We start from the raw sequence: 26,336 nt of genomic DNA on the forward strand, positions 1-26,336 counted from the left end.
AGCAAAAGGACTCCAAATCCCAACGGCCAAACCCGAAAGTGAAGTGCCGGCATTATTGACTCCAGCTGTAACGCAAATTACTTGGTTCAAACAAACATTTGACGACTGTGCAAAAATAACTACATAAAAGACACCACTGTTACAGAAAGACTTTACACGCTATTTAAACTGCCGATCGCGAACGGAACAAACCGTGATTGAAACTAACTGTGATGCCGCTCTTTATTCGTTGCGCTAACTGTCGCCTGTCAGTGGCAGACCCGCCCCTTTTAAAGCGCCAGCTTAATCCATCAGTATGCGTTTCACTGGATGAAATTTATTTGATTCCTTCGTGGTTTTGGCGATCCTCGGTCCCACTTTATACCTGTGGACAAGGGATTCGAGGCTCTAATCCCTCATTGTGTCCGAGGACCGGCAACCCGAGGCCAAGGACTTGACTCCCAAGGCCAAGGCCAAGGCCAAGGACCAAGGACCGACCTTCGGTCCTCGAGCCGGTCCTCGAGGCCAAGGACCGGCTCGAGGAACACATCCCTGCTAATTACACATACTGTATATGTAAGAATGCCAAAACTTGATCGATTTAATTTGATGATATCATGGTAAGAGGCTGCAGAGAGTTGTTGTGACTTTCAGACTCGCGTCAGTGAGTCACACCAGTGATCTATTAAAGGGGAGGCCTTAAATTCTACAAATACATTTTAAGATAATAGTGTGCTCGAGTAAACTCCCGGCTAATTGCAATTTGGCTATTTGCACGCACAGACAAAACCTATCCTTTTATATTACCTGAAAAAACGTTCTGATTTGTTGTGCTTGTGCTCCATCTGATGGCCTCTTGGTGCTAAAGTGAGGGGGAGCGCTTCATTTAGACAAAACTAGTCATTTGCTGTCACCTTGTGGCATGTAAAGGCAATTTCGGTACTGTATGGAGCTTTTAAGCGGGGTTGTCAATTAGTTGCAAATTTCTGTTTTACGCGAGAAGGTCTTTGTAGTCAATGACGCCTACCCAAACAGGATTGCATTTGGCTCTAGATGACCAATGTGAGCATCCCTGTTATCAACCAGTCAGGAGCTCTGTTTCCTTTCTTTGTACTGCCTGACGCACTGGGCTCCGCCGCTACATTTTTGGGGCACTTTTAAGAACCAAACAGTAAGTTTGAACAACGCTCTGTGTTTCGGAATGGTCAGAGTGAAGAAATTCACACTCGGGTCATATTTATATATAATACGCATCCACGATTGGGGAGCGGGGGGTTTTGGGGGCAAACCTGAGCTCTAAGGTTCTTGGTCACGGTTTTTGTGGAATAAATTTCCCTAAAAAAAATTTGGTTTATAATGCAGGGTGACTTTGTTTTTTTTCTTCTCCGTGATGCATCTTTTTGACTGGTGTGATTTATTCGTCTGAAAAATACGGTACTAGTGATACCTGCAAAATAAATGTATGAAAAAAAACTCTGGACTTAATACACACTTACTTCACCATGAGCTGTGAAATGCGCTGGCAATCCCTCTTGTCATAGAACCAAATACTGTAGATACCCACTGCAAGAAAAGAACATACTTTGAAGTTGCATGATTGTGAAAAACAGTCTTCATAAAATGCTCAGTCACGGGTCTTCAGCGAGTCTCTCCTCGCTGCATGTCCAAGTCCCACAACTTCTTGTTTTCAAGTTCTCAAATTGTGTTTTCCGAGTCACACATCAGCTCACGTCTTGTTAGCCTTAACAAGGTTAAATTGCCGCTTTCAACATTGTCGTGTTGAATGATGGTCCGACACTTTAACCTTGGAATTAAAGACACTTTAACCTTCCATAATTTCACTGACGGTTGGCTTGTGTATGAAATTATCACAGTGCAGCGGCACCCCTTGATTTTCATGAAATGTTAATTGCACTTAAACTTGATCTTCAAGCAGATTTCACTCGAGTGTGTGCGTGTGTTTGTGTGTGTGTACACCTGTTACAGGACATGCAAGCTGATGTTGGCAAGTCCCTGAAGAACCCAATGTTCCCTAGCAACCAAGGTGTTTGCATCCTGATCGTATCTCTTCTGTACCCGAGGGGACTACAGGGCCATGTAAACAGGAGTATGTGTGAGCATTTACACTCTCATTAAACAGCTTCCTGTAGCTTTCAATACGTCGGCTTTGGACGGGGTGTCCAAAAAAAAAAAACCCAACAATATGGACGGCACGCTTAACTGTGACTAAACATGGACTTTTTGATCTTCTCTAACTGTGACTAAACTTGGACTTGTTGAGCTTCAATCATCAAGCTTCTAACTTGCTTCTACAGAGATTTGAAGCGAATCTCAAGATTCTGTCAATTTCATTCATTTCTTGAGCCAGAAAAAGGACCAGAGCAACCAGGCTGCCGAGGAAACAACCAGAGGAATACACTGACTTTTCAACATACTACTGGGATTCAAACGGAGCCCAAAACGCTGCGACCGCAGTGACGCTGGAAGAGAAACTGGCTGAGTCTGAAACTTCATGACGAGTGACATCATGTCTTCCATACCAGGCAGGTTGAAGTGCAAACAAAGCCCAAAGGGGGAGCACTCGCCATTGACTTTGACCCTGGCTATGATATTTTTAATGATCAGCAAACAGATGGGGAAACGCTCTAATTCTTTATTCGTCGCCTTGATGAAATTGATGTTCAGACTTGTGATCGACTGCCTTGGTGGGAGCACAGTCAGTTACTTTCTTAAGTTTTGAGAGTTTAATAATATGACTGGCACGAAATCGAAACCAAAATAGATACATGAAGCCTTTCGTGCACATTCTAACCTGAGAACATGATCAGCTGTCCACTGTAGTAACCGCTGTCACTGAAAGGGTTAACGTGGGCGCAAAAAAAAGCTGTCACACTCAACGCAAGGACAATCTTGATTGGAACTGGAGCTTTAATGAGGAACGTGAACAATTGGGGCCAAAAACTATGCCGGACCGCAACCATCTAATGGACCCGCGTGATGTTTTGAGCACTAACGTCTCCTCAGAGGTTCACCTGCTGAATCCAACTCATGCCACCTGCGAGACTTCAAGAAGAAAGAGGAAATGTTTCTAAGAACACTGGGGAAGTGTTTATTTGGACTTTTCAGAGGTACTGACATTCTTTTGTTTGTAAAGGTGTAGGATCTTATTACGCTGCACAGTATGTACTTTGTACAAGTTACCGTCGCCAATACAACCGCTGGCTTGCTTTATAAAACTCCTGCCATCGAGAGACCTTTCGTAGCTTAGCAACGCCGCTTCCCACGGAGGACCGGTGACATTTTCATCAGCGTTTGAAAGCATGAAGAAAATGTTCAAAAGCCTTTTCATTTCCGCTGGGGAAAATATGGAATCATTGGGTAGATGAACAGATATATTACATTAAATATGAAGAGCACCAGTTTCCCTCGTTTGAAGGCATTCAATTAACTGAACTCAGCTCTCAAGTGACTGGCGTGATAAAACAACAACCGGATCTTGAGCAAGTCATCACTGCTTTCCAGGCATGACCAAATTTGTGCAACAGCTGGAGACGGCATGAACCGATTCTGAAAGGCAGCTGGCACAAACTATGACTATACTTGATCCCAAATCAAACTGTGCCATGGATTTTGTAAACAAATACCTCGAAAGTCGACAACAAGCTGTAAATTCAATGAAACGCACTGGTGGGATAATAGAAATGTCAAGAGTTACATTTGCTCTACTTAGGGAGAAGTATTGGATTGCATCCAGGAGTACTCACTGTTGTAATTCTTGTAGAGAAGGAAAGGCTCCTGCAGCTGAAACTCCAAGTCTTTGTTGATTGGCTCGACCAGGTTCTCTGTGCTCAGTCGGTTCATGATGGTGAAGCCATGGTAAGGGGAAGCGGACCTTGGTAGGACAACAATTACAGACATTGGGTTCTATTTCCATTGCGATAGAGATTTAATTAAAATTGTTACATTCTTACCTCGTATAAACAAACAGGGTGCCCTCGATTTCGGTCTTCTCCTGAAATCAGTCAGTAATGGTGTCAATTTCAACAAGTCAGTTGAAATCAAACTGAATTAATTTAGGGGTAGAACACAACTGTGACATGCAACCTACCACAAGACTCAAAAATTGTCAACTCGTTATTGGGGTGGATCTGTCTCGCGTAGCGAGCCAGCTGTCATCACACCCCATATACAGCTGATGCTGACAAATCATTGGCTGAGTAATTGTGTGAGGGTTGGTCACTATGGTCATCAGTGGGTCTAAAGAGCCGAACAGTACGATCGCAGACACCCAGACACATTTTCAGAAATCCGCAGATAATTTAGGATTTTCTTGGTTGTTTATTTTCAACCCTGATGCAGGCACTCCAGGTACAACTATTTGTATACTAGACATAAAAAAGTAATTCCAAAATCTATGTAAAACGTGATACTGTCTGACAATTACACACAGCGTGACATTATATTGTAGTGCATATTCCTTCGATGTATTTTTTTTATCGTTGGGTTTATTTTACACGGGAAACCTGAGAGGCACCGCAGAGATTCCAAATGGGATAGTTCCTATTCCAAGCGGTCTGGAACCCAGCATTCGTGTTCTCTCTATCTCTACAAAACCTCGAAACATGGTGCATTGCAGTAGCCAAAAGTAGCGCACATAAAGTAACATTGTGACATTTATTGTATTTGTAACAATTTCACTCAAACATATACTGGGAAGTTAAAGTCTAGAGAACTTAACATAGCTCACAGCGTTGTTTTGATCTAGAGTTAGCTTCGACATGCCAAGTTAGTTTTCCGATGTGCGAGCCTCTTTCCTCGCTCTCGCTTCTTTTTTGTTTTGTTTTACAAACGCACCCATTCGTTGGCTTTGGAGTTGAAGTTGTACAGGGCTACCTGGCCGGTAACGTCAAGCAACGTGTTTATGTATGGATCTTGTCTTTGGAGAGCCGCTAAGCTCATCATATGTCCAGCATTTGCGGAGTCCATCTTGGATGCGAATATTGCTCCCACACGGACACATTTCTAAAGGACACAATTAACTTCCGTTTTAACCGGATGTTGATTCTTTACAAACTAATCCAGTACACGATAGTTTAAAAAATATAAAGTATTTTGATTTTTTTGCTCGAATAAATCTGATTGGTTCAAAATTACACAACACCACAAGAATGCACTGCAATACTTTTTTTTTTGGGGGGGGGCGGTACTTATAGCTGTCACCTGGGACCCACCCTTCATAAAAAGAATAGCATTTTTACATGATGTAGTGTACTGTAGTCTGTGACATGAATTTTAGTGGTAGGCTTTTCACACGACAACCGTATTTTCATTCAAGGGAGCAAACACAGTTAATTAGTAGGAATGAAATAACCCTAACACTGTATTTTAAGTACCAACACCACTTTTGCTCTATGCACATTCTGTCTTGTCCCAGTTGAGCTACAGCTGTGTAGGCTTCACTTTTTCTGTTGAGTGGACACTGGAGCACGGATTATAATGGAAGGATTACGCGCAACCGGTTATCCCTCATACAGGCACAGGTAATCCAATCACTGGTAACCTTCCAGCGTGGTTCGGACAACTCATTTTCTCTGGAATAGCAGCACAGTGAAGTCACAAAAACGGCACAATGAGGCCTCAGTGGAAAGGCAGGTGACAGAATGCCATTCATTATACGAGGAAGACCCCTAAGGGGTAAGTGCGTTATTTTGATGTTAACTGAGAGAATAATCCTTATTTGATACCGATTTTAATGTGTTTATTTGATCATGCCTTTGATTTCAAACAAATAACTATTCAGGAAAGATGTATCAAGTAATTATTTAAAAACATTGGTCTCTCTGAAAACCTAAATCACATAATACATTATACAAAACCCCCTTTAACCCATTCCTAATTGAAAACAATTGAGAGAAAAAGGATTTGTCTGTCTGTGTGTCTTAAAGCCAAGTGTGGGGGCGTCTTTAAACTGCTTCCCCTTGCAGGTAAACCAGACGGGTTAGTGGTTATTTTTATCGTACCAGAACAATGAGATTTTACATGATCTGTGAGAATTCTCTGAATATTATACACCTTATTTTAAAACACCAACAGATGCATTAAAATGTAGGCATGTTTTTATTTTCTTGCACGTCCAAATGTGCAGCATCGTGATCTGCCCCAGTTCGTCTTCGGGGTGGCCAATAGCTGGCTGACCGGCCACGGGTGGTTCGGGTTCGGTCCAGTGTTGGCAGAAGTGGGCTGAGGTTGCTTTGCCCTCCTCCCGATTCATGTGCGCACAGACACCCGGATGTGGCCAACATGTTGGTTGCTCCTCGCAAGGCTCCGCGCTCGGAAAATATGAGGAATATAACTCAGGTTAGCCTCGAATATACTCTCCAACGATGAGTTGGATCTGACGTGGAGATTTTCCATGTGGATTCGAGGATGCAAGAAGAAGATGAACGGTCAGAAGGTAATAATATAGAACAAATTGGAAAAAACGGAGGAGAGTTGGCGCGGTCCTGTGTGAGCGTGCTTGTGCGCGCGTGTCCGCGTTTATTCAGCATACCGGAGAAAATGAATATATCGTGTAGGTTTTGACATTACTTTTTCACGTCGTCTTTTTCTGTATAGCATAGCCGACATTACGTATTTAAAATGCTTTGTGCGACCTACAAAAGGAATTGACTTAATTTAGCAACACCTTTCAAAGACACAACCTATAAACCTCCATAGAAAAGTGGTTAACAATTCTTATCTAACTATTTTTACCACAACAAAATACATTTATACGCTCATATGGCGTGTAAGAAATAAAGTAAATAACCTCATGTTTTAAAACCTAAGAATATGCGTTGTCTTTCTTCTACATTATTTTATGTAATATCTCCACATTAAAAAAAAATGCCTATTTTGATTAACCGAATGATACTGTACAACAAGACCACCTTGTATTATTGACAGCAAAATGTTTTGTTCATATGTCACTGACAGTATAGGCTAATATGAGCCAGTGAACTGTGCAGACAGTGTAGATTCAGTTCCCACTCAGTGACAGTCTGAATGTGAGTATGAATGGTTGTCTGTCGCTATTTGTGCCCTGCGATTGACTGGTCACATGTGCCGGGTGTAGTCAGCTGGCTCTAGTTCACTGTGACCCTGAAAATGATAAATGGTAGATAAAATAGATGGATGGATATTTGGTTAATGTCACAGCTTGTCTTTTGCTCTGTCTGCATCTCAATTGTTTCTTGAATAGCCACAGGATATATTTTTCTAGACTTGTTACCGTTTGAAGACTCGTTTTTCAGATGACATGACATTACAGTACTCGCTGTTGTGCACCAAAGAGATGAGTCAAGGGCACTGTCTTTTTAACTCTCAGTTTGTATTGATTTTAATGACTTGCTCATTCATTCATGTGGACCGTCCTCTTTGTCCCTCCCTACTCACTTCAAACCACATCGTTTTATATTTTACGGCAAGCATGAATGCTCCAGGGAAGTGGTCTATTCTTAATAAGTTTAATTGTTAGTTCGAATTACAGTACAAACCAAAAAAATAAAAACAAACAGTGGCTTTCCACAGAGTGTTGCAGAGAAAATTATACAATTTTGGCAAAGGTCTGATTAAAGGTGCACCTACAGTATAAGGATTTATTTTCTCTTGGCCCTGTTCCATACTGCTTGCATTGATGCTTGCAGTGTGGCATTGGCCAATCTGGTTTAGCATATGGCTGGAGCATCACCTACAGGACTGGAGTCGGTTATTATGGCCTTGCATGTGAAGATTTTTTTTGTCAAAAAATTTTGTTTTTGCCATTCAAGTCCAAGTTGCACACCGCTGTGCAAACTTCGGCTATTTTATCAATACTATTGACCAAATACAAAGAAAGCAAAGCGTGGAGAGTCTCAGTTGCCGAAATGCATGGATGTAATCAGTGAATGGGATGATTAACCATGACTAAGAGCATTTAAAAAAAAATTACTCTTTCACATTAATTCTCAGCTGTTTCCTCTCTTTGTTGCAATCCACATTTTTCTTGATATTTGCACCGTGTTTTTATGGTTCAGACAGTGCAATAAATTGTATGTCGAGCCTCGAAACATGATGCATGGTCATTTTTTTCTGTTGCAGTATGTCAGTTGATTTGCTGAGCTGAATTGCTTGGTGTTACGGTGAAGGGTTTCCTAGAAGTATTTTTTTTTTCGTGATGTCTACTTTACTTGCATTTAGCTGCATTGCTGGGTATATAGCAAGCCTTAGTAAGCATGAGTTTTTTATGCTACAACAATATGACTGCACAAATGTGTGAGACATACTGCAACATGGAAAAAGAATGCAAACAATACTATTGATCTTCATCTCTGCATTTACTAGATAAAATTTGGATTCACTTAGGAATGTATGTATTTTTCAGGCACCGTTAGTTCACCACCAATCTCGACTCAAGTTGCATTTTTGACATGAGTGCAAGCCATAATAATTTTTAGTTTAATTTTTATATTTAATTTCACCACTCTAATTAAAATAAGTGTGTCATATTGTCCAGTAACATGATAGCCAAATATATGGCTCTAGAAATATAAGGAAATATAAGTATTCCCTTGATGCTCGCGAACCTGTAAGACGTTCCTTGCACAAAATTGTTATGGGTTAGTACTGTTGATCAGGATATTGCATATTTATTGCTAATAGATTGCCTCTCTCTATTTGTCCTTAAAGGGGCACAGTATGCCAGCAACAAAAGGACCACTTCCTCTGCTGATGCCTCAGCCCTCTGGTCGGAAAGCCAAACTCATCTGCACCAACTCAGTCCACCTGAGACCCTGCACGCCCCCGCCACCAGTGGCAAGCCTGTTGGCTCATCTTATGGCCTGCTGGGATCAAAGAGTGGCACCCATGTACCCGGTGGCACTAGTTCCGTTGTCAGCCCGGTCCTCGCTTGGCATGCAGCCATCAACGCCGCTCGCCAAGCTCAGGGTGATGTGACGAAGCCTGACATGAGTCCGCAGCGCTCAGCGTGTACGACCGGAGCAGCTCCCGTCGGCTCGCTGGCACAGAGAAAGAGGCAGCAGTATGCTAAGAGCAAAAAACAGGGCGGGTCGACTAACAACAGGCCGCCCCGAGCGTTGTTCTGCCTCACCCTCAACAACCCCATCCGCAGGGCCTGCATCAGCCTGGTGGAGTGGAAGTATCCTTTTGATGTTTGATAGCGGCTGTCGTGAGTAGTGAGTCTTCCTGCAGTTTGAGACAAGCTGGGTATCTCGCAAGAAAAAAAAAGACAAGCTTTTTCAAAACTTTTTTATTGTCCAAACCAAAGGTTGTTTTGTGAAAAAAAATGTGCACAAGACTTCAGCATATATCACGAAAGCTCAGTTCAGCACACATCAGGGATTCAAGTTAGTGTGTAGATTTTAGTGCCATCTAGTGGTGAACTCATAGAATGCTTTGACGTCAGCTCGAAGTGCGTGCATTTTGAATCAACCACACTTTGCAAGCCTACCACAAATTTCTTCAGCAAAGGTACAAGCAAAATATCATCCCAAAAATTTTCCAGTATTCCTAAAAGTGACAAAGTAAATGCATTGTTACATGTTCTAGCACATACGAGGAACTACATTAGCTAAGTTTGTCTCCTTCGACTCTCCGTAGCAGAACGATGGCGCCAGTCTCCTGCAGGTGCGGTACGCCCAATGTAGGCGATTAATTCACCTATAATTACATTTAAAAAAATTATGTTGATGTGATAGAACATACTTTTTTTGCATATTACTGAAATTAATAGTGGGTTTTTGAAATAAAGAACAGTGAAAAATCAACTACCTTTTTTTACACAGTGTGCCTTTAATGCTGCTGGTGTTTTGCCTGTTCTTTGGCTTGTACCTTTTTTTTGCAACATCTAAGCAAGGAGCTGCTTCATCAAATTGTGTTAGGAGGAGAAAGAAAAATATGTACCAAGTGTGTAAAAAAAAAAAAAATCTCCAATCCTGGTGTCAAAAAAGTTTTCCCCTTCAGTGAGGGCCAGACAATCAATCAGCACCAAATGCTTTGTCGACTGCGCGAGACGAAAGAAGAGTTGTGGCAGGAAATCATGTGGCTGCTTCACCATGACAACGCACCAGCTTACAGTCCCTGCGCATCTGACAATTCCTGGGAACTGGGAACGTCGCCGTGCTGAGCAATGTGCCTACTCACCCGACCGAGCTGGCACAGTGTGATAATATTCCTCTTTCCCAAGCTCACGAGGGTCATTAAGAAGAGCCGTTTTGAAGACGTAATGACGTTAAGATGCCCATGATGACAGAGGTTAGGTGGATTCCGTAAAATCCTTCCAGGAGTGCGTGAAGGTGTGGTAGAGAAGGCTTGGAAAGTGTGTCAGACTCTAGGGGAATTATTTTGAAGGGGAAAACTCGAGTTTCTAGTTCGGATTCAAAATATATCTTTTGTGTCAGCAATCCTGGAACTTTGGTGGCACGTCATACACAGAAAGTTACATGAAGTTGGTCGAATTGCATTCAAAGCAGTCAGACTTGTTGCCAACGTTCAGGTTTAGGTTTTTAATGCTTTTATGTTGTTCTGCGCTTCACATATTTTTACATTTGTGTGACAAGTAGGTTTAAAAAAAATGAAACGTGAGATACATTTGTGATGTGACTTGCCCTAGTCATTCATCATCTCCGTTAATGCCAAAGGCTTGATTTTAGCTGGTGCGAAATTTTGTGTTCACTCACTCTACCTAATTTTGCACTGTTGGGAGCGGATATTAAAAAGATGTTGGAGGCCGCGTTATTTACAAAAGTTTTGCCCCTTAGGTAGCTCTGATGGTTTTCACTATGGATAATTTGGGAGGACACCCTAAGTGTAAAATTAAGTTGCAAGTAATAGAATCATAAGACTAACGAGCAGTTATGAAAAACAAATATGATAACTTCGAGGAAAAGCAACCACATAAAATCTACGTTTTGTTTGATCTGCATACAGGCTCGAGTCAAGTGCGGGTAGCCATCGAGAATTTGGGGAAAATGTTAATCTTGCTGTCTTTCTGGGACACTCCTGGGCATCATTGAACTTTGTGGAAGGCTGGGGCATGTCCTAAGGAAGAACACAATCCATTTAAATTTAGAGAGGTGTATACATTTCTTTTTCCGTTTCTCAATAAATAATGCATCTCTTCACATGTACAATTTGGTGTTCATCCCAATTTATTTTGTTCTGTCAGGATTGTTGTAGGTTTGTGTTCAAATGACTTCCATTCTTATCTTATTCTAATACAAAGTATTTTCATGTTTGACATTGTGGTAAAACCTCCCTTAACAATTTGACTTTCAGACCATTTGATATATTTATACTGCTGTCTATTTTCGCCAACTGCGTGGCCTTAGCCATCTATATCCCTTTCCCGGGAGATGACTCCAATTCTACCAACCAAGAGCTGGTAAGCAAAACTGTATACGGTATAAAGTGTGGGTCGTGACGTTATGGATCAACTGTTCGCTGGTTTATGCATGCTGATTTTTTTGTACCAAATCAGCAGGTTTGCCTTTGAGGGTCATATCATACTGTCAATCAATCAATTATTGATTGATTCATGCTAGGCTGACACGGTGGGATGTGCGGTTGCCGCGTCTACCTCACTCTCAAAATTATACTGGTCTTGGCTTAGGATGAATGAGCGTCCATGCTTGCATCGATTTTCTCTGTACTCCGACATCCTTGCACATTCCAAACATAGAAGATGTTGGGTTAGTTGTCGAGTCTAAATTACCCACAGGTGTGAATGAGAGAGTGAATGTTTTTTCTGTCCATGTGTCCCGTACGATTGACTGGCAACCAGTTCAAAATGTAGTCAGATGAGATATATTCTGGCTGTCCATGAACCTTGAATAGGATAAGTGGTATTGAAGATGTATGGATCAGTTTTTTTTTTTTTGTTGTTGTTGTTGCCAGATTCTACATGTCCTTAGGCAACCTTTCGTTCGTTTTTTGCTTTCTTCTCTGGGCCTTGCAGCAAGTGTGTGTCTCTGTAGAGCAAGAGGAATTGATAGTTGTGCAGAGAAACCTTGCATGTTCTCTAACAGATGGGGATTACTCAGTGTGTATGTGTGCACTCATTACTGGAGCAAAATGCACTGTGTGTGCGTGCGTGTGTGCGTGCGTGTGTGTGTGTGTGTGTGTGTGTGTGTGTGTGTGTGTGTGTGTGTATGCATGAGAGTGAAAGTGAAAGCTGTGCATCTTGAGCACACCATGGAGGGATATGAGACTTTTTAGTTTTAAGTCAGATATATTTCGTCACAGCTTCGATTTGTTTGAATTTTGGAAAAAAAAAAAAAAATCTGAGGAAGTACTGGAAATACGATTACCGGTAAATTGTTCAATGGGTGTTTACCAGGAACAAACTTCATCACACTTTATTAAGGGAATATTAAAGAGTAAAAAGAAGTTAATCTAAAAACTTTAACAACAATAAAACCACCCCCCTGAGAATACTGAAGGAGAGTCGTGTTACTTCCAATTTAGCATGTACATCCTTAATCTCATTTTGTGATATTCTTAACTGTGAAAAAAGTTGAGCACTTTCAAGCATACAAATACCGAGTGGCACCATTGAATTCCCTAACAGTTCATCACACGTTGAGATATTGATGGAAATTCTACATTTTGCTCTCAAATGCTTTCCGTGCTGTTGATATTTTCTGGCAATGGTCAAGTGGGCAAAAATGAGTCATGTTGTGGACACACAGACTTGACAGTCACCTCGTCACAGCTTCAGTAAGTATCAACACTTGAGGGAGATTGATATCCTGAGTTACGACATGTCAGCAGTTTCAGCCTGTAGTATGAAATATATAAACGCAAAACATTGGAAAACATGTTAATTGGAGCTGTTTATTTTTATCCAATCAGAATACATTGGATTTACTGTCCTCTATTTGGCTAGAAATGTTGTTTTTTTGTGCAAACAAGAAGTCCACATTTTATTTACAATGTATGTGTTATTTGTATACTTGTTTCTTTTGACTCTGTCCTGCTGCTCTGAATGTGACGGAATGTTTGTGTGTGGATTTTTTTTTTTTTTTTTTTTTTTTTTGGTACATGAGCTCAGGAATGAATGCCAGAGAAACTTGAACGTGTATTAGTGTGTACATGCTGAGGGATTAAACTGGAGAGTGGATTAGTCATCCATGAATGAGCGTAGAAAGGGATCTATCTATCTATCTATCTATCTATCTATCTATCTATCTGTCTGTCTGTCTGTCTGTCGATCTACAAAGTTCAAAATTGGCGATTTCGCATCATAGTTTGAAAATAAAAATTCACACTTTGCACCTGATCAAAACACATTGAATAACAAAACCTAGAATTTCAGATTTTTCCGTTGGAAATGCTGTGCTGGAAGCATGCGCCTGGCGGAAGTAGGAAGTCGGGGCAAGCTTGTTGCTACTTCTAGCTCGCAACAATCTTTGGCTGGCTTGAGGAGTCTGAGTCTAAGTCAGTAATCATCGTCTCTAATTAGGTGAATAAGATACACTTTCGTCAACAGTCGTTCTCACGAAGGGATGATGAGGAAAGATGGAGAAGCCATGCTAATTGCTAAGCTAGCCTGAGAGCGACATGTCAGAATCGGAATCAACTTTTCTGGCAAAGTATGTAAAACACACAAGGAATTTGTCTCCGGTAGTATCGGCTACACTCGTATTGCAATAACAAGCAACTACGATAAAGAAAGACGTGACATGTAAGTATAGAAAGACTTTCTGTCATAAGGGTAAGGGTACCATGATGCAAGGTTAATGGTAAGGGTACCATTAACCCCAGAATTAAGTGCTTGGGTGATTGAGGACACGTTTCACAGAAGTCTGGCTGGAAGCATATTAGAGAGGAGATCGTCCAACTTTGAACAACAAACCAGTTAGCATGTTTGGTTTACTGAAGACTCTAAATTGGGTTAGGTGTGACTGTGAGTGTTAATGGTTGTTTGTCTATTTGTGTCCTGCGATTGGCCTGCAACGTGTCCCGAGGTGTACCCTTCCTCTCACCCGAGAGTTTGCATGTGACGTCTTTGGTTTGTTTGCTTATGTTTGCGTCTGTGATTCTCAGAAACAAGAGTCACATTGCATCATTTTCTCAATCGGGGATTAAAGGTTTAGAGGGGAGAGGAAATGAGAGTCATATCAAGCAGCATATGGCTTTGACCAACATCCATGTCTTTTCCTTTGTGTGTTTGGTCATGTAAACAGAGCATTGAACACTTTTGGGAAATAGAAATGTGATTAAAGCGAATTTCGTCGGAGCCACGCGTAGACGTGCTCGTGACAGTTTTGTAGAACAGAACGTTGAAGTGTGCAAGTGGATCAGGATCTTGAGCATTGGAATCAGGTGTGGACCAGAAATGGCCACCACTGTTCTACAAGCTACACACAAACACTATATTCATTATAAAGACATTGTAAAGTCGAGCGATATTGTTTTGGTCGCCGGTGGTTCTGGGGATGTGGGTGGAACTGCGAATACCCACAGAACACAACAGCAGGAAGAACAAACACTTGAACTTGAACTTGGTTGGTGTCCAGTCGATCACAGGTCATATCAGATAACCATTTACACTCTCAATTCTATCATCTTTGAGTGGAAACTGAAACCACTACACCAAAGTCAGATCAGCGCACCACTACACTGTCATTGACTTGGTTATACTATAGCAATATGTCATGCTAAATAAACAGACAAAGGTGCATCTGATTCAGGGCTAGCATGATGTCAACAGCGAGTGAAAATGACAATTTTAACCACCCAATTTCAAAATAATTCCATCAAAGCCTTTTTACTGGTTCATGTATCTGTAGTAGAGAGCTACAGTAACACAATTGCAGGATAGGTGTGCCTCGGTTCTTTCGCTTGGTTTGTGTGCGGAAAATCTGACTTTAATTCACTTGAGCTGCATTCCTTTTTTTTCCTCGTCAATGGATTGGGAATGCATTTGTATTCATTGGGATCCATTCCACTGTGTGTATGTGTCATGCAAGAGTTTGTCTGTTTTAAATGGACCCTGCGGGCTTTGCAGTTATTTAGTAAGTAGGTGACAGCTGTTGGTCGGCCGATTGGGTGACTGCTGAGCACCCAAAGGCCCAGGGACCACAGACACTGCTGGGTATGTGGGGCAAAGAAAAACAGACACACACACACACACACACACACACACACACACACACACACACACACTTGCTTTGGTGGGCCACATAAAATGATGGGGCAGGCCAGATCCGGCCCCCTGGGCCTTGACTTTGACACCTGTGTTCTAGACCTTTAAAATGAATACAGGATCCTGCCTTGTAAAACACAGGGATGCTCCAATTTGAATTAAAATTAATGTGTTGAGCGTAATTAGAAAATGAATTCCAAGATAAGTCCAATTGAATGTTGGAAAATGTATGGGGTGATGGAGCGCACAAATGATGAGTGCTCCCTTAAGCACCCCTGTTGTGGCTGCAGCAGGACTTGTACTGTCACCCTAGTTTCAAATTATTGCATTATAGAAACAATAATGCATCGAACATGCATTAAAATCCTGAACTTTGGCTGGCCAGATAGCAAACAAAAACAATTTTTCTTATCGTCCTTCCTGTTTTATTGTTTACAGTTGTGCCACGTGTTCCCGTGAGCTGTAAATGGCCACAGTTAATGAATGAAAGGGGCAGATTGGGTAAACAGGTGACGAGACGATCATGTTACACTGCAGCAGGCTTGTGGTAGATGGGAAGAATGACAAATTTAATCGCTGCCTGGTTGACTTTGTCCACAGAATGTTTCGCTGCGCGCAGGGATGAAGCTGAGCATGAACCTGCTGCTCGACTGTTTTTGTGTATGCAGAACATGGGCCACATTTTTTTTTATATATATATATAACTACTTTGTATTTGAGATCCCAGCATGGGCCAAAAATTGTTTACCTTTTTTCACTTTCCATTATTACGTTTGAGTTTTTGACCTCAGTGGAGGTCTGCACTCAGCGTACCGAGTGCTTCTCCTTCACCTTATTGACAAGCGCAGCTGGCTTTCATGGCAACTGTCACTATGGCAACTTGTGGAGTGGAGTGCGCAGGATGAGAGGCTCTCAACATTGTGAGCTTAGACCAAGAAGGGGAAGAAGGCAGCAAGTCCAGGAAATTGCAAACCGGGCTGGAGAGCAAGAGAGGGCCGAGGAGATGCTAATGAGGGTTGAGGAGGGGGATGAAAGGAAAAAAAAAAGATGACAGGAAAAGTAATTCTAATCATGGCTGAGGAGAAAGAATAAGAGCAGGCGAAGTGCTGGAGGAATTAAGCGCATGAGAATAACGTGATGAGTCAGACCACTGGACATAAGAGTGATTTTGAATCAATTTGATCTGTTCATACCACTCAAATGTGATTGTATAAAAACAAGTGATTACATTAAGTGAAGACTGAATGCTTTTTATCTTGCATGTGAGTGTGCATAGTCGCATTACACGATGTGCTCTGTTTTTGACTGGCAAACTGTCTTGGGTGTCGTCTGCCTTCTTGACGTCAGACTGCTGTGAGAGCGAGTAGAAAATCACTTATCTGTCTCACAAGGTGAAATCAAATTCAACAGGACCCACTGGGCTCATCGCTTAACTTTCATGCCATTGGCACAAGTCTTGCAGTACCAGGCCAGTCTGGGGTTCAAGCGTACGGAATCACGGCTGATCATTCATTGGTCAACTCATTCTCATTTGCGTACTCATTTTGTGATTGTAAGTTTTAGCCACAGCTGGAAATGACAACAACAAATGAAACAGGAAATTTGAACTGACGCCGTTGCTGTTCCTCAGCTCAGAAGTCTCCCCCTTCTTGCTGCCGTGGTCCATTTTCTTGCAGCCCTCAGTCTCGTCTTGTCTGATATTCATCTCCTTAACGTGGTTACAACAGTGGCATCTTTTTCTCCATTGTTGTAATTTGTTTCGACCATCTCATTCCTACGGTGGCCTTGAAGTGCAAAACACAACAACAAATAACACAACAGCAAAAAAACAACAACAACAAAAAACAACAGCAAATTAAAAAGCACAAAAACAAAACACAACAGCAAAGAAACAGAAGGCATTGTTCCAGACAGATCTACTACAATTGCTACCCTGATTAAATTAGCCTGTGGCATCTTCCTTCCTTTGCAATGTGTTCCAATTCAATCCCAATAAAAAAAAAAAAACAAAAAAAAACGAAACACACCCAGGAAACGCTTTGATTCTCACTGAACTGAGCTCTATTGAATCACACTGATGGAAGGGGCCTATTTTTCTTGAAAATGTCAGTCAAATCCAGCAGTGGGTATTCAACTTGAGAGGTTGCACAGAATTAGATTGATCAAATGAAACCCAGAAAAGACACTTCACTTTGACAGTCAGCAAAGTAGCAATTAATGTCTTCTCTGTTGACATCTGATTTAATCGACAAGTATCTCATTGCATAATACTGCACCGGCTTTGATTGTTTGAGACGGAGAAATAAAGAGTTAAGGTTATACTAAGAGAAAAAGGAATTGCCTTTTTCAAGCAGCACTTTAGTCACGAATGGTTCATGCGGCTATCGAACACACAGGTGTGCCATAAAACACTGCATCTTGCACCACGTGATATCATCATCATCATTATATTCTGATTTGGTTGCCATGTTCAGAGGTAACCGCGTGCACTGATGCCTTTCATCTTATTGTGGCTAATGAGAACACAATCTAATAGGAGCCGATTAGCCTGCTTCTGGTTTCCTTGCTGATTCACTCCCAACATTACGTTTTTTCACAAACAGCATACTACATTAAAAAAAAAAAATCTGTGATGATGATAGTGATCTGTATATTTATGTACTTTGAAAAAAATGGGAACTTATACTCATTTTGGTCTTACTCAGTGTTGTTGTTTTTTTTGTTGTTGCTATTTTTCTTGTTTTGCATTTTAAGCTAAATGCTGAAGTTATGTTCATCATGCATTTCCAAAGCATTCCAAATTTCGAAGGATGAGCGGATGTATCTTGCTGCAGAGATGCGACACATTTAGAGTGGTCAAGCTGTGGTGGCGCTCATCCTGTTCGTCAAACAAGTGTTACAGCAAAGGAAAGATGAGTCGCTCGCTGTTAGCAAAAAAACCCCCAAAAAAACATTTTTGTTGTTTTTCTTAATTTGAATATCATTTTTTTTTTGTTTTTTTTTTAAACATGCTGAAGTCAGCCAGTTTGTATTGTCTAGTCAATTTCATCAGCTTTCTGTTAAAGATATTAAGGAAAACAGTTGATTTTTTTCCCAGGTTTTTTGGGTGGCCAACAGGCTTCTCACAGAACAGATCCAACTGTGCACTTAACAGCAGCCAAATCCCATCTCCACATTCACAACCAAAAAAGAAAAAAACAACTGTAGTACGGTGACCATTTTTCAGCTACTTGAGGATCATTAATGTGTTGTCTTCATAAATCAGCCAAAGAGCACGAAGTGGAGGAAGCTATTTTTGCCTCTAAAATGGAATTATTTTAAGTCATTACATGTTTTGAAGATAAATTGTGTTATTCTTTTAAGCACTAATGGCTTATTTGTATCCTTAAATATAGTGAAAAGTTCTACAGTGCACCCTCCCTTCTCACTCTGCCCACCATCACCTTTTTTTAACTAACCTTGTGGTCCATGTCAAACGTCACTTCTAGTATGATTTTTTTTTTTTTTTTGGTCATGTCATGGGCCACTGAAAAATGGATGACAGGCCACAAATGGCCCCCGGGCCATAGTTTGGACTATCTCATTATTAAAGTTACCAACAAAGGATAGCTTTGCTTCATATTGTTTCCTCACTCACTCTCAGTCATGCTGCTGTGAGATTTACTGTGGAACCCGAACTTTAAAACAATATTTCTGGATACACAAAGCAGTTATAACTAAGTTCTTTAGGCTAAAACAAAAAGGAATCAAAGGAAGCTAAACAAAAGAAGTACCAATAATATTAGTCACCCACCTAAAAAAAAAAAAAAAAAAAGCGGGGCACTTGATCTATTTTGTGGTTGTGCGATGTGTGAAGGGAAAATCAATGCTACTTCTTGGTCACGCTGCAAAGTTTCACACAACATAATGTTGCACTTCCAAAGCACAGCCAGTTCATGAGTTCTGTTCCCAGTTTTGTTTTAATGTGGATAAATTCCTTTTGTCCCGCGTTTCATCTCTCTGTTCTGCTTTTAACCATTTCATGTACCCTGTTACCTGATAATCTGTCCCCTGTAGTAACCGCCGCCCCAAAAAGGGTTAACCACCAACAATTACAGTACATACTACTCCTTATTTTAACGTTTTCTTCCTTTTGCTGTTGCCACGACAACCGGGATTCACAAATCATTCAGGATTCATCTGCAAAAATAATCTAGGGCATTTCATTTATCCTCGACCATACTTTGTCCTGGCTTTTGCCCTACTAAGCAGAATTTCTTGTCCGGTTCCCAAAACAGAGGATTTGAAGGCTTACAGGATGTGCCGCTCCTCCTTAAATCAATTAAGCGGCTTTGCTTTCTCTCTGCATGGAGGGCCCAAGCCTGAGTTTTGTTGTCATTAGTGAAGACTTAGATCTGAAAGTCATGGAAGGTAAAGATTAAGAAAAAGCAGCACAAATTATTTTCGTTCCCCACTGCAAATAAAGCCGGGGCCAATAATTCGTATGGAACATGACTGTACTTTAGGCCCGGTTGACACTGCATGGCTCAAGTGACACAGTTGAGATTGCAAAGGTCACAATTAGGATATGTGTCATGGCGGCGGGAATAGAAAAGAATGCATGCAAGTGGATACCTTCAGGTTGCAGGATGCCTGCACGTTGTTTGATGTCTTCCGTGAATGTACACACAGATGTCACTTGAAACGTACTCAGAAACGGGCGGTTTAAAAAATTCTGAGATGGGCTTTCAAATTGGCACTTGGATCTGGAGAGTTAATTCAGCCTTGTCAAGTGAAATGTTGGAAATTTATTTTTTTTCCAGACAAACTTTTTTTTTTTTTTTTTTTACCCAGGAAAGAGAGATTTCTCTTACCTTGCTGACACTTTTGTCTGTCACTCCAGCCTTCGTCAGTGACAGCTGCAACTGTGAGCAACGAAAGGCAATTGTCACTTTATGAGAAAAAAACATTTGTCTGAAAAAAAAAGAAACTTTAAAATGGAAGACAAGATGAATGCCACACCTCGGTTTCAAGTGTTGTGGAATTGGAGGAGAACACATCCTTCATGCATGAGTTGCATTGTGAGAACCTAAATTTCTGTATTTATAAATGCGAATCCGACAAAAAAGTTTCATGGTAATTAGTTGAATAATTTTTGACACATTGGCCAAATGCTATCATTACAGCTTAGAATCATGCCCTAAAAAGTCACTTTGTCAGGTTCGAAACAAACCGAATAAGCTTTAGGATCCCAGAAAGGTAGACACCAAACAAAACTCCGCAACAAAAATATTTATTTTCCAGAACTAAAGCGCACTGACAAAGTATGAACTGAAATCGCTGGTCAATAAGAACAAGGAAAAAAAAAACATTTCCAAAAAGCGCTTGGAAAAGGCTATGAAATAGTTAAACCGAGAAAACTAACTAAATGTCAAGAATCCAATTCACACGCAATAACAAAAACAAAGTCAAATGACTAAACAGCATTTACAAAAACGTGATGTTAAGGGAACTGACAAGAGCAAGAGGTCTAGCAAACAATCACTTGAGCAAGCGCAGCAACAAGGTCAAAATAATCCGATAAACTGCAGGCAGTTTGCATGGCGAATGGTAGGCAGCAGGTGTGCACACTGAAGTTTGCCACCTGCTGGAGACACACAAGAACAGGATCATGACACACTTTTCTCTAAATATTATTAAATATTATTATTTAATTTATTTGATATATTATTAAATACATTATTGCTGTTTTTTGAAATAATCTATTTGAGTAAGTATAATATAGTCTTGTGATTTTCTGTCAGCATTATCATTCTTTCCTGATTTGCAGGGAAAATCATGTGGTTCTACGGGCTCGTAATGTGGTAGATGGCATCCATTTTGTGACTAAATACAGTTTGGTTCCTTGCTGTACACTTTCATGATTTTTCTTTGAGCGTGGTGTTCCCTTCAAAATTTGAATGACAGTGACGATGCAAGATTTTCTTGCATCACAACTGGATACACTTTTTATCTGAAATGATGACTTCTCAGACTCAACTCAAATTCAATCTTGAAAATATTTGAGATTAGGATATTATGTGAGTCGTTATTTCAGATAGTCAGTGACCCAACTTGGAATCTCATTCACTGCCCACACGTATATAAAAAAAAAAAAAAAAAAAAAGACCCTGATTTCCATGACAACCGTATCCTGACTGCTCACAAGGAGATTACTGTGATGATGTGTGAAGGGCTGGAATTTGTTTTTTTTTGCCAATTTTTATACTACTATTCCTCCTAAATGGCCAAAGACAAATGCGACTGATCTACACCATTGTAAAAAAATTACAATTGGTGACTCTAAGATGTTCACCAAGTTAATTGAGCACTGCCCCAACACATTGCTACAGGTGGAAAGCAGTTTCCAAATGCCCCCCTCATAGCAGACAACTTAACATCACGCATAAGTGGAGATCTTCTTGCGGTTTCTCATAAACAAGTATGTTTTCTTTCAAGTGTGTCGATCTCCTGAATGGACTCCACCAAATCCATATATGCTTCTGTCATGGGCTTTAATTTAAGGGGAATGAGAAGAGCCGCTTCGATTGCAATTCATGAGTGTACACTCCCATAACGGCGCAAACCCCGTTTCTGACTGCGAGCATCTATGAAAATACCAAAAGAAAGAAAACTCCACGCATGCGCACAGCCTAGTGTTCAAGTTCTTGATATCGGTCTTCGTCTCAAGACCACATTGAATGGTGTCGCTGTCATGTGGGAATAGAAGGCATTTTTATTCTGTCTTGTCTCGGTCTAGGACATGGTGGACTCAGGATTTTTGATCAGGACCAGGCTAGTACTGCTGTGATCAGTGAGAAATGTATGTGCTGCGTTGCCTCCCCGGTGTCGCCTGGAGTGCCACGCCCGCCTGCACACAGATAGTGGATGAAGGAGACTGGAGACGGAACGGCCCACAAAATATTACATTTGAGATTTGTTTCGTTGTACTTTCAAAACAACAAACGTAAAAAAAAAAAATACACTGGTCATTTGGTTCAGATTTTTTTGGGGTGATTTTACTGTGATATGTATACAGTCTGGAGGTGTTTTCTCATTCTCGACCTCCAAAAGCCTTGTCGTAGTCTTGGTCGTCTCAGGTCTCGATAATGGCTCTGTCTCAGTTGGTGTGGTCTGGACTACAACACTGGACCACGCTTTGCGCTAGACTTGGGCACAGAAAATAGGGCTCCAATCGTTTGCATGTGAGCGTGTATGAGCACATTAGTGGTCATGTGACCGCTGCATTTGTGGTCTCTTGTAATCTCCGTACTTTGGCTCCCGTGTCAGCAGTTCAACAGACATTTCAGAATCAGAATGTAGGTGAGCGATCTCGGCAGCAGCTTTACTTTGATGTCCCTATGGGGCTCACAGCCGTCCATCCAGCCACTTAGAGCATATTTTCATGGTATACCGGTCGTATACGGGGATTACGATAACATTCATCCATCCATTATCTGAGCTGCCTATCCTCATGACTGTCGCCAAAGGCAATTTTCTTGTAATGATTTTTCCCACAACTGTTCATCAAAGTTTTTGTCGTAGGTTTCAGTTACTTTCATCTTACTCTTAATGATTTTTTATTTTTTGTGTGTTTGCACACAATAGTCTGCAGTCTCATGTTTTTATATTGGGCAACTGGAAGGCAATCTATGGTATAAAGCAGGGGTATCAAACTCATTTTTGTCGCCGGCCACTTTGGAGTTATGTCTTCCCTCGCAGGGCCGTTACGAATAAATGTTTACGTAATCATCTCATTGTATTATTACTTGTACACATCCGATTTATGCATTTCTAGTTATGTAATCACTCAAGTCAACTATCTGTTTGTTAAATAAGGTTTAAAGTTTCTTTTTTTCAAGACACTGGTCTCGTTTGGTGAAGAGAAAAACTATTACCTAGCTGACAGTTTTGGCTGTCACTTCAGCCTTCGTCGAACCTGTCACTGCTTCCTTGTGACGCTCTTAAAAACAGCTATTTGTTTGCTGTTTGTTCGATTATTGGTCAAGTGAGTGTAAACAGGGTAACACAATCATTTATTACACAATCACAATTTGACATTTCGGTACAGACTTTAGCAAGGATCATGGAAGTTGACACGTGATTTGCTTTTGCGGGCCACATAAAATGATGTGGCAGGCTGGATCTCGCCCCCGGGCCTTGACTTTGACACATGTGGTATAAAAGAATGCAACAAAGATGCATCTCAGGTTAAGTGAAGACTGGAAATTGTCCACAGGCATGAATTTGAGGGACCAGTCCAGGGTGTACTCAAGCCTCTCACCCAAAACCGACGGTGATACACTCCAGCTCACCTGTGACCCTGAACAATATGAGCGGTAGAAAACAGTGTTATGAAAATCAATTACAAGTACAGAAGTGCAGGAAATGACGTATCTTAAACAGAGCTGTCTGCTTACTGCCCATGATTGACTGTTCTGTCCTGTTCAAGAGCACTTGTTGTGTTTAGGTTCTCTAAATCTTTAGAAGTGCTTAGCTTAATGGGCCGCTAAAGCTGCCAACTCGCTGACCCTTTTGCATGGCGTAATGCAGACGTGAACACAGAGACTGAATGTGTGCGTGTGTGTGTGTGTGTGTGTGTGTGTGTGTGTGTGTGTGTGTGTGTGTGTGTGTGGGAAGAGAGATGTGCGCACACGTGGGCGCGAAATAGAGCAATGTAGCAAGAGGAGGAAAACTCAGCATTTACAGGTGGTGTGAAAAAAAGTTTCTTTCTAATACTCTGCTCAAAAACGGAAAGCCGGTTTGATCTCAACCTCCTCCATTCCGTGTCAGCTTTGTTTGGCCTGAAAAAGTCTCAAGCAAAAATTGCAGATGGTCTGAACAGGGCTACTGATGCTACCACTAAAGTAGTTTTGGTGCCATTTATAGGGGGAGGGGGAGGGGGATGAAAAAGTTAAAAATTTTCTGTATCCCAATCCGTTTATCAATTTCGAGAGTCACTTATGAGCCATTAGCTGTAGCATTTTTAGCTAAATGTAAATCGCTTCTAAAGATAGCACCTGACTGTCCCCACTAAAACAACTGCACTGACAAAAGGAGGCAAAACAGGAAACTTGTTTTTTTAAGTGTGTGTGTGTGTGTGTGTGTGTGTGTGTGTGTGTGTGTGTGTGTGTGTGTGTGTGTGTGTGTGGGAGAAGAGCGATGAGTGCACATGGAGGCGAAATACAGCAATGAAGGTGTTTTCTGTGGGTGAGAACGCAAATCTAAGTGACGACACAAAGAATAGACTGTGTGCAGGATTGTCCAAATTCAGACACCCATCTCTCTTACCCATGGAAACAATTTACATGTTTCCATGTTGCCATGGAAATGTGTAAATTGTTCAAGCCTGATCTTTGAAATATGCTCTGAAGGAAACATTTTTGTTGTTGGTAATTTTCCATCCATCCATACAGCGGCGGTCCTCGCTAGCCTTGGGGTTTCGCTGGATCTTAGTGTAGATTTGGGTGAGAGATCGTCGACTGCTCGCCAGCCAGTTGCAGGAAACGTGTAGAAGAACAAATACTCACGTTCAGGTTCACACCTATGGATAGTTGAGACATTTGAATTAAGCTTAAACGTGCATGTTTTTGGAATGTGGAAGGAAGCTAGAACGTACACACTCTGCACAGGTAAGTCAATATCGTATTTTCCGCACTATAAGGTGCTTCGGAGTATAAAGCACACTTTCATGAATGGCCTACTTTAACACTGTTTTTATATGTAGGACACGCCGCATTATAAAACAAAAAGAAAAGAAGCTACAATAGTGGCTGCAGTTGCATTATGTATCCATAAGATGGAGCTATGCTAAAGGAAATACAATACAATGCAATCCAGCTTGATTTATATAGAGCTTTCACAACCGCTGCAGCTGTAACGAAGCGTTTTACGGAATGTTTTAAATACTACATCCAAGAATATTGATCCATATATAAGGCACATCGGAATTTAAGGCGCACAGTCGGCTTTTGAGAAAATCGAATGCTTTTAGGTGCGCCTTATAGTGTGGAAAATACGGTATTTAAATATTGCAGTACAATGTTTGAGCATATTAATTGTAGTTGTAGCAGCCTTACACCTGTGTGCATAATTGCTTCCTAATATTCAAAAGTAACATATATTGGATCAGGAAAAAAAAACTTCATTAAACATAATGCATCTCTATTTCCGTTCTGCTTCTGCCGTCTTTACAGGAAACAGTCGAATATGCCTTCCTGATCATTTTCACCATCGAGACATTTCTGAAGATTATTGCCTACGGCCTGGTCATGCACCAGAACTCCTATGTCAGAAATGGCTGGAACATGCTGGACTTTGTCATCGTCATCGTTGGGTGAGTTTTCATTTTTTGGACTACTGTAATACTTTGGAATACTGTACCATACTTCTGAGGTATTCTATTTCTTCTGCCATCAGAAGTTATGCTAAACCATAGTTTACTGAACTACTTGGTGCTGCACCTGTCCAGTGTGTGTTGTTGGTCTCTGGTTGTTTGCTGACAAAGCGGATAGATATGCAGCAGACACACACACACACACACACACACACACACACCTTCATTAAATGTGATGGTTAATCAGTAGACCAGCTTGACTGTAGGGGGAAAAAAATTATTTGCACACATGTACGACATATACACACAGACCGAACACACACACACACACACACACACACACACACACACACACACACACACACACACACACACGGATCATGCTGCACTCACATGTGCACACCAGAAAGTTAATAGCTAACACACCTCTCTCACTCTCTGTTCTTTGCTTTCATCTTCGCACTGTTTTGACATCTTCATCACCGCCCTCTTCCTCCTCCCTTTCCCTCAATCGTCATCACCCTGCCCTCACCTCTCCTCTTTCTCTCTCCGCAGTTTATTCAGTGTGGTCCTGGAGATGATAACCAAAGACGCTGACTCGGGCGGCCAGTCGGGAGGCAAGTCTGGGGGGTTTGACGTCAAGGCCCTCCGAGCTTTTCGCGTGCTTCGCCCTCTTCGCCTTGTCTCTGGGGTTCCAAGTGAGTTGACGTACAGCTGTGGAGGGGAAAATCCCAATCCCAATATACACTCTTTGTTTGGTTTACAGATTGTGTTTACTGTGTACCAAATCATACACACACACACACACACACACACACA

The 26,336-nt window shown here is 41.3% G+C and overlaps 2 protein-coding genes across 21 annotated transcripts in view; one reads left to right on the plus strand and one right to left on the minus strand.

Moving 5' to 3' along the window:
* The window catches only part of dcp1a (decapping mRNA 1A), a 10,922-nt gene extending 5,923 nt beyond the window's left edge, over positions 1 to 4,999 (minus strand). Inside the window, exons 1-4 of one of the 2 annotated variants that reach the window (XM_019873163.1) lie at positions 4,834 to 4,999; positions 3,951 to 3,991; positions 3,744 to 3,871; positions 1,476 to 1,542 (exon numbers count right to left, since the gene is read on the minus strand). In XM_019873163.1, the coding sequence (XP_019728722.1) occupies positions 1,476 to 1,542; positions 3,744 to 3,871; positions 3,951 to 3,991; positions 4,834 to 4,965 (368 nt within the window). In that variant the 5' untranslated portion in view covers positions 4,966 to 4,999. The remainder of the gene's footprint in view (positions 1 to 1,475; positions 1,543 to 3,743; positions 3,872 to 3,950; positions 3,992 to 4,833) is intronic. The other variant, XM_019873162.1, reaches the window with a different exon arrangement.
* A 243-nt stretch (positions 5,000 to 5,242) lies between these two features.
* cacna1db (calcium channel, voltage-dependent, L type, alpha 1D subunit, b) overlaps positions 5,243 to 26,336 on the plus strand; it is a 58,333-nt gene continuing 37,239 nt past the window's right edge. For 17 of the 19 annotated variants that reach the window (XM_019873142.1, XM_019873145.1, XM_019873148.1 and 14 more), the window contains exons 1-5: positions 5,243 to 5,673; positions 8,686 to 9,154; positions 11,293 to 11,398; positions 25,378 to 25,517; positions 26,073 to 26,215. In XM_019873142.1, the coding sequence (XP_019728701.1) occupies positions 5,640 to 5,673; positions 8,686 to 9,154; positions 11,293 to 11,398; positions 25,378 to 25,517; positions 26,073 to 26,215 (892 nt within the window). In that variant the 5' untranslated portion in view covers positions 5,243 to 5,639. Of the gene's footprint in view, positions 5,674 to 6,028; positions 6,434 to 8,685; positions 9,155 to 11,292; positions 11,399 to 25,377; positions 25,518 to 26,072; positions 26,216 to 26,336 lie in introns of those variants that run through there. The other 2 variants (XM_019873143.1, XM_019873153.1) reach the window with 2 other exon arrangements.

This window comes from Hippocampus comes, unplaced genomic scaffold (genome assembly GCF_001891065.2).
Source record: "Hippocampus comes isolate QL1 unplaced genomic scaffold, H_comes_QL1_v1.1 scaffold28, whole genome shotgun sequence".
Taxonomy (NCBI): Eukaryota; Metazoa; Chordata; class Actinopteri; order Syngnathiformes; family Syngnathidae; genus Hippocampus; species Hippocampus comes.